Raw genomic sequence first — 21,826 nt, forward strand, 5'->3', positions numbered from 1 at the left:
ACCGCGCTCAATCGATTTCTCTCGCAAAATTACGTTGGAATAGTGCATGAAATAATTTATTCCAGCACTTCTCAAAATCGCGAAAATTTTCCTCAAAAATGCAAACGGGTTAGCCCTACTTTTGTTTTATTCTCGGACCGAAAATTTTTGATCTCAGACTGAATTTGTCTCACCCTCTTCTGCTATACAACATATTTCATATCTACGTGTTGTTCTGTTTTCGTGGATGTGCTCTATGTATGGTTAGTCATATTCATACGATGTTTGGGAAAATTCATAATAGCAGGCAAAGAATGGGGTGTCATAGTTCATTATCAGCTGCATGATACACAACATATAATAGTTATATAACAAACATTTATTAGTTGATTCTGAATCCTACATAGCTTATGCGAAAATTATACCTATATTATTATTACTGTTTTTATTAGCATTACGTTTGTCAATATTATTATTGGTCGAGTATTGAAACATACAAATTCTATTCGTGATATTAAGAGAATTTGAGTTACAACGATGTTGTTAATCAATCAATTATAATTTCAAACGTATCGAGAATAGACTTTGTTTCATGTATAATAAATGTAATAATTGTGGTATATAATCCCTATAGTCTTAATATTATCGTTACATATTATATTATATATTCATACAGAGAATATAGAGAATGGTTTTATTCCATGTTTTTCATTTTTTTTTTTATTTTGATTTGTTATGGGTATAGTGGTCACAATCTATCACGCCATCATATCATACTTTATAGTATTTAATTCGCCTATAGATATTTTAATCCAATAATCTAAAGCTGAATGTAGTCCAAAGGGTACACTTCATATTACGGCATGCGAATTATTATTATTATTATTACCTCTATTTTATCGTTATATACACCGTACATTGATTATTTATCTGCAGCTAAAGGTTTCTAAGTACTAATTCGCGACTCAGTATCTATCGTCAGTCGTGGGATGAAATTGTCGAAAATTTTCAATAATGAACTTGAAAATTCAATTGCAATTCACGTGAAATATAAATTTACTGAAGCGACTGTGACGAATTGTCTTTTAATGTCAAATACGATAGGTTTATTTCATTCAAGCGGGTTTTATACAATTAAAAAATAAAAAATATATTGTGATTATTTCGAATTCAGTAAAGTAAAGAACAAATACATTTCTGTGAATAAAAATTCATCTATTCACGTGACTGAATTCAACCCACGGCGTGACGATGAAAACCTTTGGCGTGTACCTAAGTAATAAAGCTATAATCCCGGAATCGGGAGCTGAGAAATAGCTCCCGTTATTAAAAATTTTTATCCTTATTTTCTTTCATACTCGAATCATCGAATCAATCATATAATTCAATTCTAACGCGACTCATATCGAGCACCGGAGCGAAACAGTGTAACATGCGCAAACGCAGGCAGCTGAGCTAGGATATGGATTTTAATTTATTAGATATTATATATATATATATATATATATTCTTGCTGGTCTTAGATTTGGAAATTTTTTAGAATCTTGCACATAATTTTTAGTGAATAAAAAATGTATCAATTCTTTTTTACCATACAATGTTTGACAATACCGTTGTTCAAATTTACAAATTGTGCATCGACATCTTCTACACTCCAAGCGACGCAAACGTTATGTTAAATTCAAAAAAATCAAACATATGTATTGTGCGTTTTGATGGTTAAAATACAGTTTTTGAATGAAAAATTCCGTACGAAAAAACTAGAATTTTTATTTTATTGATAAACTAGTCGCTTCTCGTTCCTTCGAAATTCAGGTCAAGAAAACTTGTGTGCGTTTACAGAGAGAGAGAGAGAGAGAGAGAGAACAACGGAAAAAAAGAGTAAAAAAAAGGATTCAAATAAATTCCGCAAATAAACTGTGTGTGCAAAGAAATCTGAAATTTTATTTTCAATTCAAAAAATATTTATAAGTACGGATTTTGATATCCGACAAATTGTTTTTAAAACTGATGGTCTTCTTTGCATTTCTGAACAGACGAAAAACTTGACCGTCTTCTGAAAAATCGGATCGTGCGACAAATATATTACATATGTGTACAATTCAAGATCCATATTGTAATTAAATAGTTTCCAAGCATATGTAGGATATGCGCGTATTTTTTTTTTTTTTCTTCCTTCATCGTTACTATTATCATTCTTTCTTTGTACTACATCACTTATTCACGTATACGTATCTACCATACATATGTATATACGGACTACATGTATTAATATTAATTAATCGACGTTATATTTATACTAAACTGTATTTTATACATATATATAAGATACACGAGCGCAAGCTGCAGATTTCGATAGCAGTTCAAGATCAATGCACATTATGCAATATACCTATTATCATAATAAATTGTCGTAGCTCTTTCTACGTAGGTGATTGAAAGAAATGTTATTCATATTCATATTACGATTACTATCATCATTGTTGTTGTTATTATTATTCTGCTATTATTATTATTATTATTATTATTATTATTCTTGTTATTCTTGTTTTCATAATAAGAAGAAAAAGAAGAACGGCAAGAAAGGTAAGTAAAAAATGATTCCAACAATATGCATGAATAAGTGAAGTATTGCGGTGTACGCTCAAATTAATAAAATACAGTAATAACGTCACGTTATATATTATTACATCGGTATATACGTAAATAAAGATAATAATGCGTTCTGTAGACGGTTTCTTATTACTTTCAATTATCTATCATATTGTGTATTCTCCGGATAATATGTATGGCTAATTTACATGTACAATATTTTTCACCCGCAAATTCCATAAATCATTTGACACTCCTACATAGGTATGGTATATAGCACAAGAGGTACATAGTATAAATAATAATCATTATTTGAGTAACGAGTTTTTGCTTTTGTTTCTTTTTTTTCTCTTTTTTTTTTTTTCTTTTCTATGTTCACTTTGTTACCGTTTCTTATTTACATAATCATATTATATTTTTATACATATATACGCATAAGTATATACCTATATATATATATATATATGTATATATATATGTTTATTTGCATAATCATACAGAATAAATACTACAGATAGTTGTGTAGGTACGTTATATAATTCTTTCTATCTTTTAAAGCTTTGTCGCAAGATTTTTTTTTCACCGTTATACATTTATTATGTACAGATTATCAATTTTTTTTTTTTTTTTATTTTTCTTTTCAAACACATTTTGTTTCTGCGATTTCACAGTACAATTATATAATTTAATCAGCGCCAGGCCAGCTGGGTTAATATTTATTTTCTTATCAGAATATTATTACAATTAAGTTACGCATATTTGTATTAGTTATATATTTGTAAGATTTATGTATTGGTACGGTTAGGTATAATATATTATTTGTTCGAATTTCACTTCTTTTTCTCATTTTTATTCTACGTCACTCTTTTTTTTTCTTTTTTTTTTTTTTTTTGTTAAACTATGCATCATCATGGTTGCATTTTTTTTTAACAAGGTACATGTAATGATATCCGCACGATTTTTAACAACATACAATAATAAATAATTCTCAAAGTGATAAAATAGTTTGGGGAAAATGGACGTGGTGGAATGCTTGTAAATTCATTTGACGCAAAGTTTAGTAACCAGCAATTTGAAAAAAAAAGAGAAGATTAAAAAAGTGAAAATTTTAGTTTGAACAAGATCTGAGATTCATTTTTGCGCAAAGATTCGCAATTTAACAAAATTTTTTGTTTCTCCTTAGCGTCATTTTAGCGAAAACATGGCATGTTGAATTTTAGAAAAATTTTTCGGTATATTCAATTCGTTGAATTGATTTTCCTGATATTAGTTTCAATGTTTGCGTAGTTAGCATAATTAATTGGCGATTATAAATGATCAGTTTATCACTGCGTGAAACTTATTTAAAGTATATTTCGCAGAATATGTGCAACCAAACTGTAATTCCGATGTAATTCCACACTTGAATCGTTATATCAAACGTTTATGCCCAAAAATTATAAATAACCTAATTCACGTGCAACCTGTTGTGCAAACTTTACACAGATATACCTAGACATAATATACCACATTATATATGTATTTTGCATACATAGCGTCATAAGTATTTCCTGAAACTACGATCGAATATAATATATATATACCTATATTGTATAATATGTTATAGTATATGCGATCTCAGTCTGTCAGAGTAGTTAAATTATACATATATACACATATACTTTCCGTCGTATAATATACATTCATATTTATACGCTATATCAACGCTCTGTTCAATATTATAAGCTTATTTATCATAAAAAGCATCGATCAATCAATTGCACTTATCATTTTTCATTCGCCCGTTCATTCGCTCATATTCATGTATTATATATATATATATATATATATATATATATATATATATATATATATGTTTATTTATTTATATTCGCTGACATTTATAATACAGTACATAACCGCTACTCTTCGGCTGTAGTCAGTGAATTTTTTCCCTTATCTCGCTCGAGTTCTTCCCTTTCCTTCTGTTCCTGTTCTTTCTGTAGTCTGATTTCTGCGTCTGTGGAGGAAAAAAAAAAACACAAATATAAAAACAATCGATCATTGCAAGTTTGCACGATCAGCGAACGCAGAGATTTAATTAAGAGGTTGAAAATTTCTTACCTTTAGCCGCCTGTTCTTTCCAAATCTTCTTATTCTCCGCAAGACAGTGGGTCCATGGTTTTTTAATTCTAAACCTATTCTCACCGGCTGCTGAAAATTAAAACCAAACAAAACGATCAGCTGATAAACCAGTGTGACGCCATATTGCTCCAATCACACTCGTACTCTAGATTCCAATTATTGGCGAATTGAACAATGACAAGACGAAATTCACGAGAAGTAAGGAAGGCGCTTGTTACGGCAGAGACTTACATGCAAAAACAAAAAAGTCAACACGATATTGTGGTGTAAAATAAGAACTATGGAATTGAGGTTATGTGTTATGAAATTTCGGGTGGTGGGAGAAAATGAAAAAAAAAAAATAAAAAGAACATCGCGTCAGTGACGTTGAGAAAAATTGAGATGAAATTGCTTACCAGGGTCCGATTCTTGAGGAAGGTCCGTCTTGGGATTCAACGGCGCAAGAACCGACTCTAGCATGTCACTGCAGACCTGCATACTAGGTTCAACGATAAATTCGATAAAACCGATCTGCGACTCGGCCACTAGAGTGTTGTTCCTGTCACATAGTGGTGAGAACGGTAGACCCAGTGCTCTCTCCTTATCTCCCTGTCTGAAGAATTCCTCGAGAAGCTGCATGGTCCATCTGCGATATCAAAGAAACATAAATGAAGAGTTATCAGTTCTGGGATAAGCATTTAAATCACGTTATCAGAATTATTTTGAGTAATATCTTAGTTTGTTCTCCGCTAGAGAAGAATATTTTTGGAAGAAAGAAAACGTAACTGAAGTGACATAAATAAAAGTATTCCTTAGAGAGAAAACTTTAAGCGAACGAATGGTCACGTGTTTATTAATAAATTTCGTAGACTCATTTCTGAAGGTTTCGGACTTGGTGCAAGACCAAACTTACGTTTACTTAGTCTTGCCATCGTTCTGTTTCACATGAAATAGTAAATGATAACCGGCGAGTGCAGAAAACAATTTGAAAGCCTGAATAAAACTGCAAGTGAGACAACAGGAGCCATCTTGAAATTGATACTTGCTGTTCGATTATTTGTAGCACTCGCCTAGTTGCCGAACATTATTTATCGCCAGATAAAATAATACAGTATAAATGTAACAAGCATGATTCCGAATTCTCGAACGAGACCGGAGGGTCGTAAATTGAATTTGCAAATCGCTGAGGTCAGTCAATGTGATTTGAATAAAAACTCCGTCTCGCGAAGATGCATTTCAGGTAATTAGAATATCGCTCAAGGTGAGGTGCTGCGTTGAAAGAAGATTGAGAGTTTTCCCATTCACGGTGAGATGGTATCAGCTAGCTCATTATTCAAAGAATGTACGAGAGCGTGAAAAAGGATCAATGTTTCGGATACAGCAATATGTATATGTATGCATATATACGTGAGATGAGTTGCGAGCAGGTCAGAGGTGCGAGGAAAGGCTCATTGAAATGTAAAAGGGGTCGAAGAAAGGAAAACTATCAATCTTTGAAAGATAATAATATATAAAGGTGTGCTGGTAGCATGGGCACGTAACGTTCAGCAACAGAGGCGCACAGTGTGCTAGTACGTATAGTAGATACATGATAGATCAGTGTTTACTTGTGGTGAAGATCCCATCTCTTTGCCGGGTGGGAAATATCGCAGCAGTGAAGAACGAGACTGACGGCCTTGCTCTTGTCTACTGTCGGTTCGGTCAGACTGAGAAGATTTTTCATGTTCTTCAACTGTTGAAAGTGGAAGCTCATGTCGGTTGCGAGCACCATATCGATCACCAGCGATCTAAACTCCCGAAACTCCTCCCGGGAGAAATTCTGTAGTATGTTGCAGTCGTCCTCGCGGAGAATCCTAAAATTTTAACGAGAGCCAACCATATTGTTCCAAACTCATCGGAAACAAGAAACAACCCTTAACTTTGATCAACTCACCGAAAACTCGCCGATATGTGATGATTTTCCAAGACCGCTCTGTCGTTGTACAAAAGCGCCGTGTCGCTGCCAGACATGACGTGAAAATTGTTCGTCGTTCCTGTGTGCTCGAAGTCATGAATTATAGCTGCGACAAGGGTCGCAAATATCTCCAGATCCGTCAACCAGTTCTGCAAAAATTTAACGAGAATTTACCCCCAGCAATTATCCATACGAAATATCTTTCTTGTCATTCTCTGTAGGTAGAATCATGGATGGATGTAGTCTGCAATAGAGAGAAGACGCGAACGAATGGCGTCACGCGTACCAATGAATTTCGTTGACTTAATTCTCAAGTTTTCGGACTTGGTATAAGACCGAACTTACGTTTACTTAGTCTTGCCATCGTTCGGTTTCACTTGAAACAGTGCGTGATAACAACCGAGTTTCGGAAACAATTTCAAAGCCGAAATAAAACTGCAAGTGAGGCAACAGCGGCCATCTTGAAATTGATACTGGCCGTTTGATTATTTCTAGTTTGAGTTTCCCCATTCGCGGTGAGATGGTATTGCCTGGCTCATTGTACAAAAAATGTACGAGAGCTTGAAGAAGGATCAATGTTTCGGCAGTAGTTGAATGTTTACTCACCATAAGTCCAGTTTGGCATAAAACGTAGTGCATGGTTTGGGCGACATCGGCAGCGTGAAGATTGTTGTGATAGGGATTTCTATGCCTGCAGTAACCCTCCTCAATCCTGACTAAAAAACTTTCAAGAACAGACGGCGGGACCTTGAATTTATGGATCATTCCGTAACGATTCAGTAGATCGTAACCAAGGTACCGTATCGGCGCTCCGGAAGCTGCGTCGCTGAGTGAGAAGACGTCGAATGACCAATCATCCAGCGTCTGTTTTGTCATTCAGGATAAAAAAAAAAAAAAAAAAATATAAAGGACCAGGGTAATGTATTATAATATGGACCGATAAATCGTGTGACATCGTAAAATCGTAAGTTCAACTTCGGGAACCGAAACGAAGCGTTTCAAAGATGCTGATCGCAATGCTTCTCGGAAGCCGAGAATCACGGTAATTGGCGAATGACAGTGAATATGCAATAACCCGGGCAGACAAGGCGCGCGAAATAACCGGATGCAAGTGGTCCTGAGCTTTCTCCCTTTCCGGGTCAAGTGGCAGCTGCAGACTTTCGTACGAGCTTTCCAACGTAGATTTACATTTCCTCTAGAGGCGAAACGAGCTGCCCTTCAGACAGATAGACAGACAGACAGACAGGATGTACATACAATTGGAGGATATTGGTAAAAGCTGAGGTTTCCTTTACGCTGACATGACGTTCCAATATAACAAACGACACCACCGGTAATTGCCTGATCTGTCAAAGGTGAAATCGCGAATGTCAAGAGAAGAAAACCCGCTCCAATTCGAATGTTGAACAAGGCGAATTTATTATCGTTAGGAATTGCGGATTTCTCTGCAAAGCAATACATTGTTTGCTTGTTTGTCGAGGATCGCTGCCTCTCTCTTTCTCTCTTTCTCTCTTTTATTTTTTACGTAAGTTTCGCATCAAAATACACGTACAAAATAATGAAACGAAACGAATATAAATAACTAAAAGGAAGCTATTACCGGAACACTGCGTATTATCTTTTTTTTCGTTCAATTTTTTTTTACAAACCTCGACTCGTTTGCTCTGGAAATTTTTTTTTTTTTTTTGTTCTCAATTCAAACTCAACAACGCACCCTCACTTCCCTTGCTTTATATTCTTTTGTTCGATTGTACCTGCCTTGTAGTACGTCTGCCTGCAGCCTCTTCTCATTCCGATTTACTTCGTTATTTTCTTTCCACTTATTATTGTACACGTGTACCCGGGTATTAGTAACAATATTTTCAGCGATCAACGATCTCAGGTTTTACGCTTTTGCGAGTTTCTTATTTACTCAACCGCAAGCATCCGGTATTAATCCACGTTATTCTTTTCACTCTAAGTAAATGCATCAAGTTACTGAACCGAAATGGAAATCTATAATTCATTAAAATTCGTTGAACAGTGTTGAAGTAACGTTCATTACAGTTTTTAAAACGAGTGAAAATTTAGAAAATGCAATTCTGAAACTGAAACTGTACGATTTGCTTTAACTAATTTCTGTATCCAAAACCGGTTTTCGTTATTCGCAAACATACGGTTTTTTATTGGCTACAAATTTTTCCACGCAGAAAATGAAAGTTGCAAATCATCACGACTTTTGGGCGCTTTACATTAATTGTTTTACCTGAAAGTAAGGGGTGGGGGTAAAAATATCGAAAGATGAAAAAATCGAAGGGCCCACGATATCGAATTTTTAAAGAAGTAAAAACTTAATCGACAAAATTTTAAAATACGGATAGTCGAATCGTGGGGAAGTAAAAAAAATAGAAAAGTCTGAAGATAGAAAGCGGAACTGTAGAATCGTCAGGATTCGTATCGATAATGTAGAATCGTTCCCAATTTTGCCGTTCTACATTTCGACTTTTCATATTTTCAATTTTCTATCCTTGGACTTCCTATATTTGGATAATTCGCACGCCCAAAAATCAAACTATAACAGCTCAAAAAATCTCGTTACTTCCAAACTGCCATAAAAATTCATGTAGTACCATTTATACTCTAATGTGAACACAAATTCATGAGAAAACTTTTTTTCAGACGTTACGGCTTTGTTTTAGGCATGCGAATGATAAGAATAAAATTTTCACGTCTATGAAAATTCGATAATCCGGTCCTTCTATTAATCAGCAATTCTGATTTTTTACCTCAAACCCTATTTTCCCAAGGCTTAACCGTCTTCGAAGTTTCGCGTAGAACATGATTCCACGGAATAATTTATAATTGTTGTAAATCCATGAAACATTTCGCCACTTGATCCAAAACCCCATGACGTGAAATCTTTTAAAATCACGTAATGAAATATCGAAAATTAGCGTTAAAAAAAAAAAAATCGATGATCGGTTAAACCCTCGGTAAACTGTTTTTAAGATCGAACGAGGATCAAAAGAAGAAAAAAAAGAGAAACAACATACACGCACAGAGATATAACAAATACACACATATTACACCGGTCAGCACAAATTTTGAGTCTGGGTTCTAGATGTCGAATTTTGATTTCTTCCACGTAACTAATAGAAGAAAATACAGTTTTCTTAGACAAAGTTTGCTTTTATAGAAACCAGAACGACATTTCGGATTAGAAAATAAAAATACCTATTATTTCCAACATTTATCGTAAATAACAATAAAACAAACTTCAGTGTCGCATTTCACTAATTTTTAATCAAACATAATATTCTCTCGGTTTTTTATTAGCTGAATAATTAAAATCATAGATTTACTTCAATTTTGAAACAGCACTCTCCTGGCTGCGGAGTCAAACTTGTTCGAAAAGCAGTAATTATCATTTGTTCAATGTCACTCGACATATAATAATCACGTAGATAAATCCCATGCACAAAAACTCGAACTTATTAAATCGTTGTCATTTCTACCCAAGACTAGGAAAGCAAACTTTGAGAGTGTCGTGTGTATTCTTCCATTGTTTTAATGCACGACAAATAAAAAAAATGAATAAATCAACCCAGGCACAAAAATAATTTGCTTCTTTTTTTTTTTTCTTGCGTCGAGCGGTGTAATTATTGGAAAAATTCGGTATTGGGAACAACCTTGAGAACGCCGACAACCTCCTCGGGGAATTGCATGAGAGCGGTATTGGTAACCTTCCTGTAAATTCTGTCGACAAAGATTCCAGCCCGGATAGCGTGTGCCACAGATCGAAATTTTGGCTTTTCATCAGCTTTACGTCGAGTGGTTGCCAGCTGCCTTGTGAAGGTAGATGCCAACCATTCACGAACTTCCGGAGGCACCGCGTCCGGCTGAACCTCTGACAACTCATCGTCCTCGTCCGCTAATCGTCTGCCAAAGTAACACCATCCACCATTAATTAATTTTCAACCTTGAATGTGATTAGTGATAGATTTAATTGGCTGTAGTGCTAAAGAGAAGAAAAAAAGAACAAGGAAAAATAAAAAAATGTCAAACCAAGAGACAATGGTAAAAGAAAAATATTTCCAATCTACCGTACCTAAATCAACCTACTGACCAACATTCGATGTACGTTCTCCTCTATGGTTTAAATGGGCTTTTTATTCCAAGTTATTTTATATAATAATTCCGCACCGCGGAATTACATGTCGGCATCTATTGTATTGCCGGAGATGAAATCTAATATTTTCAATCAAAACTACGCCGCTATGTATATAATAGGAAATGGGTCTGGCACAATTTCTACCTACGCGGTTTATGTGCAAAGTGGATTGGCGTGCGTTAGTTCCGAAATCAAATACGGTGAATTCACGATCAACGTTTCATTGGCTTTACGTCATTTTCCAAATTCGAGCCGTTGTATTATACGCCTGTTAATTCGTTTTGTTTAATTACGGGAAAAATGCCAAAGTCTAAAATCTCAAACTTAATAAACGTGTGATAGTTTTCTTCAATGCTTCGTTTCGTCCGTGGCGTATGAAATCAATAAATTTTTATCAGTAAAACAATTTTTATTTATTTTATTTTTTTTGTACATTATAAAGTACGAATCGGAGAAAAATGTTTACATACAGAATCGATTGTGATACTGTTGTGGAAAATATTTAAACGAAACAAAAAAAAAAAAGAAGAAAAAATTAAGTACGAAAGGATTTATCACGCGGAACAAACGACATCGCGTCAATTTTTATATTTTTTTTTTTGTCCCGAGCTTGCAAATCGGGTTTTAATCCTGCATCGAATTAATTGGGTGAAAAATAGAAGAAAGGAGATAAATTTATGCGAACATTTTAATCCGAGAACCGTAACGGGTCATTTGGCGTAAGGTTTTAGGGTAACGGAAATTACGCGATTGATTTTCCAACGAGTTTATAAAACGCGGTACGCATGCGGAATGCGGGTAAATGAGAATTAAATGGGATAAGAAAAAAAAAAAAAAAAATTATAAAAATATGGAAGAATACTTGAGTTTAATAAAACGAAGAAGAGGAAATGGGAATGAATGCTCGTATTGGAGTGGATATTTCATTCACTCTCGCGTTACAATGGAAACGGATTAAACTTAGTGAGAGAAACAAGTATTTGCGAAAAGAGCGGACAGAAATATAAGAGAATTTGTTAATCTGAGATTCTTTATGAAATTCCAGGAAAAACTCACCGCGGGGATTTCGCAGAGGAAATTTTTTTTATTACTAACGAATCAAAGGGGCGGGGGGGGGGGGGAGGGGATAAGTGATTTCGAATCATTTTCGTACATAACATGCATTGTTATATTATTCTGACAATACGGCGTTATTCAATACTAAACGCGTTTCTATACGGCAAAAAGTAAATCACAACCGATAATAACTGACGTAAAGAGGCGACGATCTGTATTGTATTCATCGTATATACATATATTTGGAAGAGCACGTGGTTGGGACTGATAAATCCGTCGAACAATAAAGCTCAACGTCATCTGAACGAGAGTATAAAACGAAACGCGCTAAATATATGTACAGGCATTTACTGAACTATAAAAGAGGGAGAGAAACAGGGTAAGTAAAAACGAATTAAAACCTAACAATGCCAATAATGATAAAAGAGATCGAGCAATGAAAAAAAGTTTGATGATGAAGAAAAAAAAAAAAAAAAAAATTATAAAGAATATAAAATGGGCAAAGTTGGTCCGTGAAATCAACTAGCGAATGGAATACGAAACTTTCATGAATGTACAATTTGCGCGAAATTAGTTTCGACTCGTATAGTTAAAACTCTGTACGCTCACTTCGTATAATATTACACCTGGAGCTTTTTTCATATTCAACGAGTAATGAAATTATAATTTCGCTCCGTGTATATAAAGCTCGTTGTGTCCATACAAGGATTTCACTGTAATATCGCGCGAATCTGCACAGTTGGCAATAATTCGCATAATCGCATGCGTTATACCAGTGTACAATTACACGAACAAAAGCAGTATTGTTTACTAAGAGGTTAAATTTGCGGTAGGAAACGATATGCTTCTCCATTAATTATCCCGGTTGATTAACAAAATAGCGTGTTTGAAATTCTCACGTTAATTACGACAAAATTTATCACAATAATCAATATCACAAATAGTTTAATTATGATAATATCCATCATCGAATACGAGTTGTCAAAATCACTGTGGATTTAATCCGGCTGGCGCACGTGATTGACATTGCTTAATTGATTAGCAGATTAGTATCGAAAAAATTTTTTCTCCATAATAACCATTAATTTTCACCAGAGTTTAAACATACTTGTGCAAATTAATTACACGAGCTTAATTATTGACGTTATTATAATCCTACTTTCGTTATTTTCTTAAACTACCGTTCGATTTACTTAATTATAATTTCAAAGCTTGACAGAAATGCAAACGAAAAAAAAAAAGAATGCTCAGATTATGTTTAATGATAAAAAAAAAAAAAAAAAAAGAAAAGAAAAATACATTGTTAAATATTCATCGATAGCGCTACGATTAAAAGCAGTGATCTTTCTGGAAAATAAAAGAAAAGGTTTCTCAATATTTAAACTTGACATTCACATTCCATTCAAATATTTCTTGCGAAATTCTTTCACACACGAAAATCTGTCAAAAAATGTGCACAGTTATATCAAACTAAGAAATAGAAAACCCATCAAAAATACATAATTATAAAACACACTTGCGCAATCAGCATTAAAAATTAGGATGTACGCCATTTAAACGATTACATGGTACAAAAAGGGTTTCCAAAGGGGTTTCGTGCAGATAAGAGGAGCGTCGGCATCGCAAACTAATATGACATTATATTGTGTTTAGAGTGTCGAATTACGGGGAAACAATTCAATAGCGAGCAAGCTCTGACTTTGGCTTTGGCCTTGGCTTTGGCTTTGGCTTTCTTGGTAATTGGAGAAACTGGAAAATGGGAACAAACCTACAATAAGGCGCGCCAGGTTGGCGTCGCGACGCTGTCTTCTCCTGGCGCGGCTCCGCCTGATCCCTTCAATTGGAAAACACCAAACCGTTAAACATCCAACGAATAATATATGGGTATAATAAAAGCACACTTTTGTATCGAGGAGAGAAAATAATGAAGATAATAAAAAAAAAAAAAATAAATAACAATAATAATAGAAACACTTTACCACATCCGACGCAGGTAGAGGCAAATCGAACACATATATTACGCACGAATATGAAGTGCAATATATATGGCCAAAAAATTTCTCCCTCACGCGTCACCTTCGAATCCTTGTCAATATGGTTATAAGTATCGCATGTATTAGAATAGAAAAAGATGAAAGAGAATTTTTTAACATCGTCAATCCGAGTATCAGTGTTTTTTGTACACCGTGTATGTGTTTGTCTTTTTTTTTTTTTTTAATCCAATATCGAAATCAGGATTCGTGGGCGAGACGATCAATAATTTGCACAAGATGTTCTCCATGCGTTCTAGCTGAGAAATTCGTGTGGATGAAACATTTGCATTATATAGTATATATATATATGGTATAGTATAAGTGTAAGATAGGTATAAATACGCAGAACAACGTTCGGCACAACGATCGACAAGGCAGACATATCCAAGGAAATCCAAGAACAGGCTGTACACAAGGGAACAATTACATATATATATGTATGATAATTACCTACACAAGACATAAATAATACGACACAGATAAAATTCTAATATTTATGCAACAAGATTCAGGTATAGAAGGAAATTAAAAGAAAAGATTCGGCTATAGAGGAAACGAGAAACGATATTTAAGAAATCAGTTGTCATTGCACAATAACGTGAAAAGTAGGTTCATTTATATAGGTAACACAGGCGATGATGAAATTGCACATGGGGAGGAGCGGAGAGACGGGCGATACGTGAGTAATTATACAGACTATAAATGTATGTATGTATAATAACAATAACAATAATAATGATAGTAACATCAATAGAAATAGATGCTGGATGAAAGAAAAACCGAAAACGATATGATATGATGAAACCAATTAAATGGACGGTAGACATATACATGTGTATAATAATAATAATAATAATAATGATAATAACAATACTGAAAGTTCAGGAGTGACAGCTACGTAAAATCAATTATTATTTATATATAAGTATACTTAGGAGGCGGCTAATCTATTGTTGTATTTTTTTTTTTATGCTGTCAGTTTTTTTTTTTTAATTCTACTTTTAACCTCTATAAATTACGAATATTGATTTGGGTTCTCTAACGGGTGTACACACGATATTCAGATACGCTATAATTTTACTTATGGCGACTTCGATAGTGTTATGAAGGCGATTGAAAGCAGAGTTACAGAGATCGAAATTGAGATTTTGAGTTTTGTCAGTTTTCAAACGCTAAACAGATTCACATAGTCATTATCATTTTCGAACAACGGTCGTTAGGCTCGTCAAATTTACTGCGAAACATTCTTTTATAGTTTTTCCTTTTCCTTCGATAGCTATGCCAGCAAAAAAGTCTGTTACTACTTATTTACCGCCTAATTACACGCAACACTGCACTCGTACAGCCTGCAAGTATGCAACCGTGATTTCGTAGTTCCTAAAGAATACAGGTGAGAATCAGGTTGCATTCTTGCAGGCTCACCGGTTACATTTTTTTTTTTCACGTCTTATTAGTAGCCACTTTTTTCACCGATATTTATAAAAGATAAATACCCGACCGATGTTTCATGTGAATATCGATTGGCGTACCGGGTCACGAGTCTCTGCGACTATGTTGGTTATTACAATACGTATAAAACACAACATTCTATTATAATCATCGATACGTGAGAATTCAAAAATATTGCAAGACTCTAATCTAAGTTATCAAACTCTATTTTCATTCTACCATCGCTACCGTTCGTCTCTAGCCGTAGTGAATTCTTAACGACCGTATGATCAGTCTTCCGCTAAAATTCATTGGGCATGTTCTGCAGTCCGTAAACGGCTTTTTCCCATGTTATCCAACCGGCTCTAACAACCTGAAAAAAAACTAGACGGTTACGTATTGAGAACAACCGAAACCGACGACCGTTAAAATTTTTGAGGTTAGAGAGAGTTGGTCATCCTGGTAAACAGCCGTTCTCGGATTGTAGCGCGTGCGCATTACATTTTAGCATACGACGGATCATGCAGTCGTTAGAAATTCGTTCAATCATCATTTGTAATTTTCACACGCCTATAAACTGACGAGAATATTTTACACGCGTTTCATTATCTATCTACTCACGTATGTGATACGAGCTTGTCACAGAGTGTCACATATTTGGTTTTTTTTCTATCAATTTTCAGGATAAAAGGGGTGAACATGGCACGTACTAAATATAACAATAATACAACAACCTGTGCTATGAAACAATGGGGTGATGTATGTATAATACCGAATGCATTGTGCATTGGTATGTCACGTGTTTTATATATGCGCGCGCGCGCGCGTGTGTGTGTGTGTGTGTGTGTGTGTGTGTGTGTGTGTGTGTGTGTGTGTGTGTGTGTGTGTGTGTGTGTAATATATATGCCGTTTTTTGTTCAAATGTTAATGTTTCGCAACCTTGCCCAAATGGGGGTGCGAAGCTTCCGTTTCTGCGTGACCACGTGACCACCCGGTCCCTCCGCATCCGTTCCACCAGGATTTGATGTTTGGCCCTCCCTACGCGGTGACCTGGAGGACTCGGTCGCCGCCCTGTCGTAGTGCAGTTGTTAGTCATAGAATAGAGAAGCACAGATATTCAACTCGTTAGTAAATATTTCCTACCATTTATCGACTGTCTTTCTTTCTTAATTTTTTTTTTTTTTTTTTCTTTCTTTCCTTTCTAATTTCCATCCGATGATTATTTCCGTCAGATTACTGAAAAGTGTGACAAATTCTTCATAAAAATTCAGTACTCGTTGTCTCTCATTCTCCAGATTAGATGTAAATTTCTTTCAAATTGAAAGAGATTTGAAAAAAAAGGGTTAATAGAAAATAAACAACCGAGAGAAAAAGAAAATTAAAAAAACAAATATCCCATCGATGCTGCGATGGCTCTGGGATCATGTGACGTATACGTTATTGTGTAACAGGAAACTGCGGACAGATATTTGCACGGTATTTTTTTTTTCATCCATCGTCTGTAGTAATTCCGCAAAAGCCACGCAATGGGGAATCAATCCAGTGCTATAATTTGTTCGTGGTCACCGAGGGCTTATATTCCATAAGTATAATATGAGTACATCACGTAATAATCTGTGGGGGGGGGGGGGGGGGGGGATATAGTAGTGGACGGTTCGATGTATAAGAATGTATATATACATTTAATGTAGAAAAATATAAAACGGGTGTATGATGAGAGTGATAAATTGTGGCAAAGTACAATGAGTACAGGAGAAAGAAACAAAAAGTAAATATAATGATCCAAAAAAAAGTAGAACGATCGATGAAAAGGCAGTAGAAAAAAGTAATTAGATAGAATTCGCAATTAGCGTAACACGTTACAACATCAATTTTGTACATGTATGATAATAATAATTAACACGTAACAAATGAGCCAACTGAACGATGTTTTAATAGGACTAATCGTGAAAAATGATTGCAGGAGTGTGTCGAGTCTTGTGCGAAAATCATCCTATAGAAGTAAAGTAAAAAAAAAAATAAAATAAAAATACTGTTTGGTGAGAACGAATTAAAGAAAAAAACAAATTTAACGAAGCTCTAATGATGATAATAATAACAATAATAATAATAGTAATTATAAAATGGAAAAAGCGGGTTACGATGATTGGCGAAGGGTTAAAATTGACGTTGCTTTCCTGTGGTAAAATTCTCGCCAAGTATTGTTCGTTTCTTCATTTTCCATCACCGTTCTAAAACCTGTCGAACAATTTGTTGATCATAAATTGGTGGGAGGAGTGGTGGGTGGGGGCGGGGCCGCATATTATAATCAAGGCGGAAATGAATTAAGGATGATAATTGCACGGTACACAAAAAATACACGCCTCCTTGCCTCCTGTGAGGATTGAACTCACGACCCCTGGTTTACGAGACCAGTGCTCTACCACTGAGCTAAAGAGGCCTGCTACCCCATACATCATAACCCTATGAAAGCTGAGGAAGATGAAGAAATACGACGTGGCAGTGGAGCAGAACAACTCCTTCTCTGGAAAGCGTACAAGTGTCAAGCTATGACGTTCATCTTTTGCCACTTTCACGAACCCTCGACAACCGTCTGAATTTCAAATATTTTAATACCCACGCGATGTATCGTGCCGAATGGCTTTCACGATTACGTCTCGATCATAGTGCGAAAATTGTGTTTAATCGCGGTCGTTGATTTCTTTCCGATTATTTCAACTCGCGGTTTATCCCGGTCAATTATATTGATGTTATTATAACGATGATAATTCTTCACGACACAACTCGAAGCTCTTCTGGAACGCGAATTCAGAGTCAAGTGATCGAGAATATTTTTTTTCTTTCTTTTTTTTGTTGGAGTGACGAATTTTGCATATTCAGCTAAACTCTTGATTTGAATTTCAAGTTTTGTTAAAAACCCCCAACAGATTTGAAAAAAAATGGTCCTTTTTCAGATCAGATTCCGATATTCTGTATCAAAAAATTTTTGATCAAATAATCGTTTTGCGACAATATTATTGAGATGAGTATGCAAGAGGCAATTTTCCAAAAAACTGCATAATAATACGCACGCATGCTTAACTTACCTACGATAATAATTTATGGTTAATTTAATCCGAGGATACAATAGGATGAACTTTGCAAGTGGATACATTTTTTAGAGTAACGTCGAGAAAGCTCAAAACTCTCTTTCTATGAGCTTTGAGTTCTACACTGAGTCACAAAGGCCGTGAATTTGACATGTTATATACATGTATACACAGATGCTTAGACACATAGAAATATGTATATATATATATATATATATATATATATATATATATATATATATATATATATATGTATACAAAGAAGTGAAACAAAAAAGTGAAATGCTTGTTACGAGTAGCAAGAGAACGAGAGCGATTCGTTCAACTTTGACCTTTGCGTTTGACGTTACAGTTAAGAGGCAGGAACAAAAAACGATGTACATTTGTACGCAAAAACAATTTAAAAATTTAATGGATAAAAAGTGAAATGAATCTTTCGTTCTCATTTATCTTTTTTTATACACTTCTCTCGTACGAGACATAACAAGCAAGCTTTCTATGACCGCCGTTTATTAGATCCAACCAGCCAGTATTTTCCTCCTCTTTTTCTTATCTTCTTTTTCCAATTTGAATGTATACATGTATAAATGTTTCTTCTTCACTCGCTTACGGTAATTATCAAAGTTTTCTTCTTCTTCTTCCCTTGTCGGTTTATTGAACCTTACAGTACTTTAGACTTCCCTCGTGTTCATTGAAATGTGTCGTTATTTATTTATTTATTTATTATTATTATTGTTGCTATTATTATTATTATTTTACCTTAGCTCAATACCTCGAGCTTATTCATATTTATTTTTTATAAGTTTACCAGAGATGAGGAGAACTGATAAAAGCAATTCGGAAAGATGAGAGGATAAAAAACAACAAAGCACCGATACTTGAACCACAATGATGAATTATACAGATGTAACAAGTTGCCGGTAAATTTTGGCACTTTATCTTCCTTCGTTAATTTATACAATTTTTTTTCAATTTATTATTCGTGATTATCGTGTCCCATAATTATGTGGTAAGAATAAAGAATAACGATGAACGATTTATTTTCTCATCAAGAGATCGTTAGTAAATGCAGGGCATATTTATTACTCTTCTTGTAGACGATCTGTCATCTAAGTAAAAAAATACTTGACGTTGTAAAAAAAAAAAAGTGTATATTGTATGCGCATATTTCTTCTTCGGCGTTTATGTTTCTACCACTGTCGCAATGATATATAAATGACCGGAAACGGATATGGATTCCGAAAATTTTGGCAAAGTGGATAAATATCTTGTTATTAATATCTGCGGTATAAGGTTACATAAATACCTAAAGATGCAGTAATATACCAATATTATGTAGTAAACGACATATATGTATAAGGGAATCATAATATCTGGAAGATCAGTCTGCACGTCTTTCGGATGATTTATCGAGGGGGAGGGTGAAAAAACGACACCTAATACGGATAGGATAAATTTCGCGACGAATCGATATACGATAATAATAATAATAATAATAATATTAAGAATCAGAGGAAAAGAGGAAACGGCAAGAAAAAATTTGTCAAAACGTACCTTGTCTCATCGATGAAAACTGCCTCAAGAACTCTGGCTGCATAATTGAGATTTTGTTGCAAAAGTTCGGCCGATATTTCGCCGTGTTGAAGCTGCTTCAGAAGACATCGTAATCTGCAAATTGAGAATGAAAATGGGTTTCCTCAATCTCTCGGATTATACCTACAAGTTTTTGTTTTTCGAATTCCGCTTTATTTTTGGTTTGATATACTTTTCGAACCGACCTTAGAGCCGCTTTGTCACACGCATCCGGCGTATCAACGGCAGGAAGAGAGTCCGCTGTTAATTCGAGATCGATGAAACGGAGGTTTTCTCTGCCTCCGGGTTCGGGAACCCCCGATAATGATCCCGTCTCTGAGTTTCCGCCACTTCCGCCTCGCGACGTTTTTCCCTTTCCCGAACTACGGCGGACTATGGTCAACGCACCTTGATCTGAAACCGGGTATTCGGGAGTTTGAAAAGGGCGAAAAACTTGCGAGAAATGGCTAAAAAGGATGGAGAGTAGGTATACAAAGAGAGTTTTCGATAGAGATTTGTATTACCGATACTTCGAAACAGGTCGGCAAGATCAATAGTGAAAAAGGGTTTGAGTCTCGGGTGATATGTCGGTAAGTGTCGGTAGTAGGAATCTGTTATTAAGGCGTGATATCATGGTCAGCGATCTCGAAACCAGTCTAATTGCAGGAATACTTGCAATTGCGTGTGTTGACGATTTTACAGACAACAACGAAGTGAAATACGATGAAAGAATGTCGTTTATTCGGTTATCAAATCTAACGACCATGTTGTTTGTTCATCTATTTTTCGATCAAATTCAAATTTCGCGTTTGTCGAGATCCGATGAGTTTTCAAACGCGGTTTTCAACGTTTGAAAAAAAATGTGGAACAAGTTTGCAAACGAGCCGATACCTCGCATCCCGTTCACATATTTTGCGTATCGTAATTGTCGGCGTTTGTTGTATAAACAAGATTATTTTTCATTCCAGATATTTTTATAACCCGATAAAACTTTGTCTTTATCGTGAAATAGGAATTTCTCGCAAGAATGGCAAAAATTGCGACCGCCGGCTCAGATTCCATCAACAGAAATAGCATTGCAACGAGGTTTAGCGAAAAAAAAGGTAACGAATGTAATAACCGCAGTGCGGGGAAAGAAGATCGGATAAATTCAGGTGAAATTTCTTTCTTTCTCTCTTATGTACTTATGTACTGATGTTGTATGGGTGTACATACGTAGATGTTATGTACCTAAAATAGTGGAAAAAGAAATGACACAGTCGTACATAAATATTGCATTGTATACGCAATTCTCGTTCGTTATATCGCTGAACTCGGGCTTGTTCTTTCGTTGAGATGTACAACAAAAATGCGAGTATAAGACGAAGTGGATAAAGTGGAAGATACACCCTGAAGCAAGGAGACGACGAAACGCAATTTTGAGGATTGTGTGACAATCCATTTATGCCACGTGATCCCATCGCACATCCATTTCTGGTTTTGTCTCCACGTTTTATCCGTATCAAGCTATTCGATAGAGGTAATGATTGTATTCGTGATACAGTATATTAATATAATAACAATTTTATGTTATTCGGAAACGCAAAAAACGGAGTTTACTCTCATCAACCCATGAATGGTACATATTTTAGTTAGCGATGATGATTTTTTTTATCAAAAAGTTGGAAAGAAAAGCTCGTTTGAACTTCAATAAAAGCTTCGTTTCAAGTATCTAACACGTTTTCGTTTTCGACTTAAAGTTTGCCACAGACGGCTCAGTCAAACTTGTTTTTGTGATTCTCATGTTTTTTAATGGCATATTACTCGAGCCATAACAGTTTTATAAGTTTGAAATAAATTCAAATGAAAGTTCAACCTCCACTTTGAGTTT

The 21,826-nt window shown here is 35.0% G+C and overlaps 1 protein-coding gene and 1 non-coding gene across 11 annotated transcripts in view; both read right to left on the bottom strand.

The window, feature by feature from the left end:
* Positions 1-337: 337 nt before the first annotated feature.
* Positions 338-21,826, bottom strand: part of LOC107224614 (calcium/calmodulin-dependent 3',5'-cyclic nucleotide phosphodiesterase 1) — a 172,830-nt gene continuing 151,341 nt past the window's right edge. For 6 of the 10 annotated variants that reach the window (XM_046733481.1, XM_046733479.1, XM_046733482.1 and 3 more), the window contains 11 exons: positions 20,163-20,370; positions 19,939-20,052; positions 16,235-16,366; positions 13,603-13,668; positions 10,297-10,546; positions 7,235-7,492; positions 6,608-6,777; positions 6,282-6,527; positions 5,091-5,320; positions 4,675-4,764; positions 338-4,570 (listed from right to left, as the gene is read on the bottom strand). In XM_046733481.1, coding sequence (XP_046589437.1) covers positions 4,473-4,570; positions 4,675-4,764; positions 5,091-5,320; positions 6,282-6,527; positions 6,608-6,777; positions 7,235-7,492; positions 10,297-10,546; positions 13,603-13,668; positions 16,235-16,366; positions 19,939-20,052; positions 20,163-20,370 — 1,862 coding nt within the window. In that variant the 3' untranslated portion in view covers positions 338-4,472. The remainder of the gene's footprint in view (positions 4,571-4,674; positions 4,765-5,090; positions 5,321-6,281; positions 6,528-6,607; positions 6,778-7,234; positions 7,493-10,296; positions 10,547-13,602; positions 13,669-16,234; positions 16,367-19,938; positions 20,053-20,162; positions 20,371-21,826) is intronic. The other 4 variants (XM_015664734.2, XM_046733478.1, XM_015664737.2 and 1 more) reach the window with 4 other exon arrangements.
* Positions 17,664-17,735, bottom strand: Trnat-cgu. Its single transcript has one exon. It is a non-coding gene; the product is annotated as a tRNA-Thr (tRNA).

Source organism: Neodiprion lecontei, chromosome 3 (assembly GCF_021901455.1).
Source record: "Neodiprion lecontei isolate iyNeoLeco1 chromosome 3, iyNeoLeco1.1, whole genome shotgun sequence".
Lineage (NCBI taxonomy): Eukaryota > Metazoa > Arthropoda > Insecta > Hymenoptera > Diprionidae > Neodiprion > Neodiprion lecontei.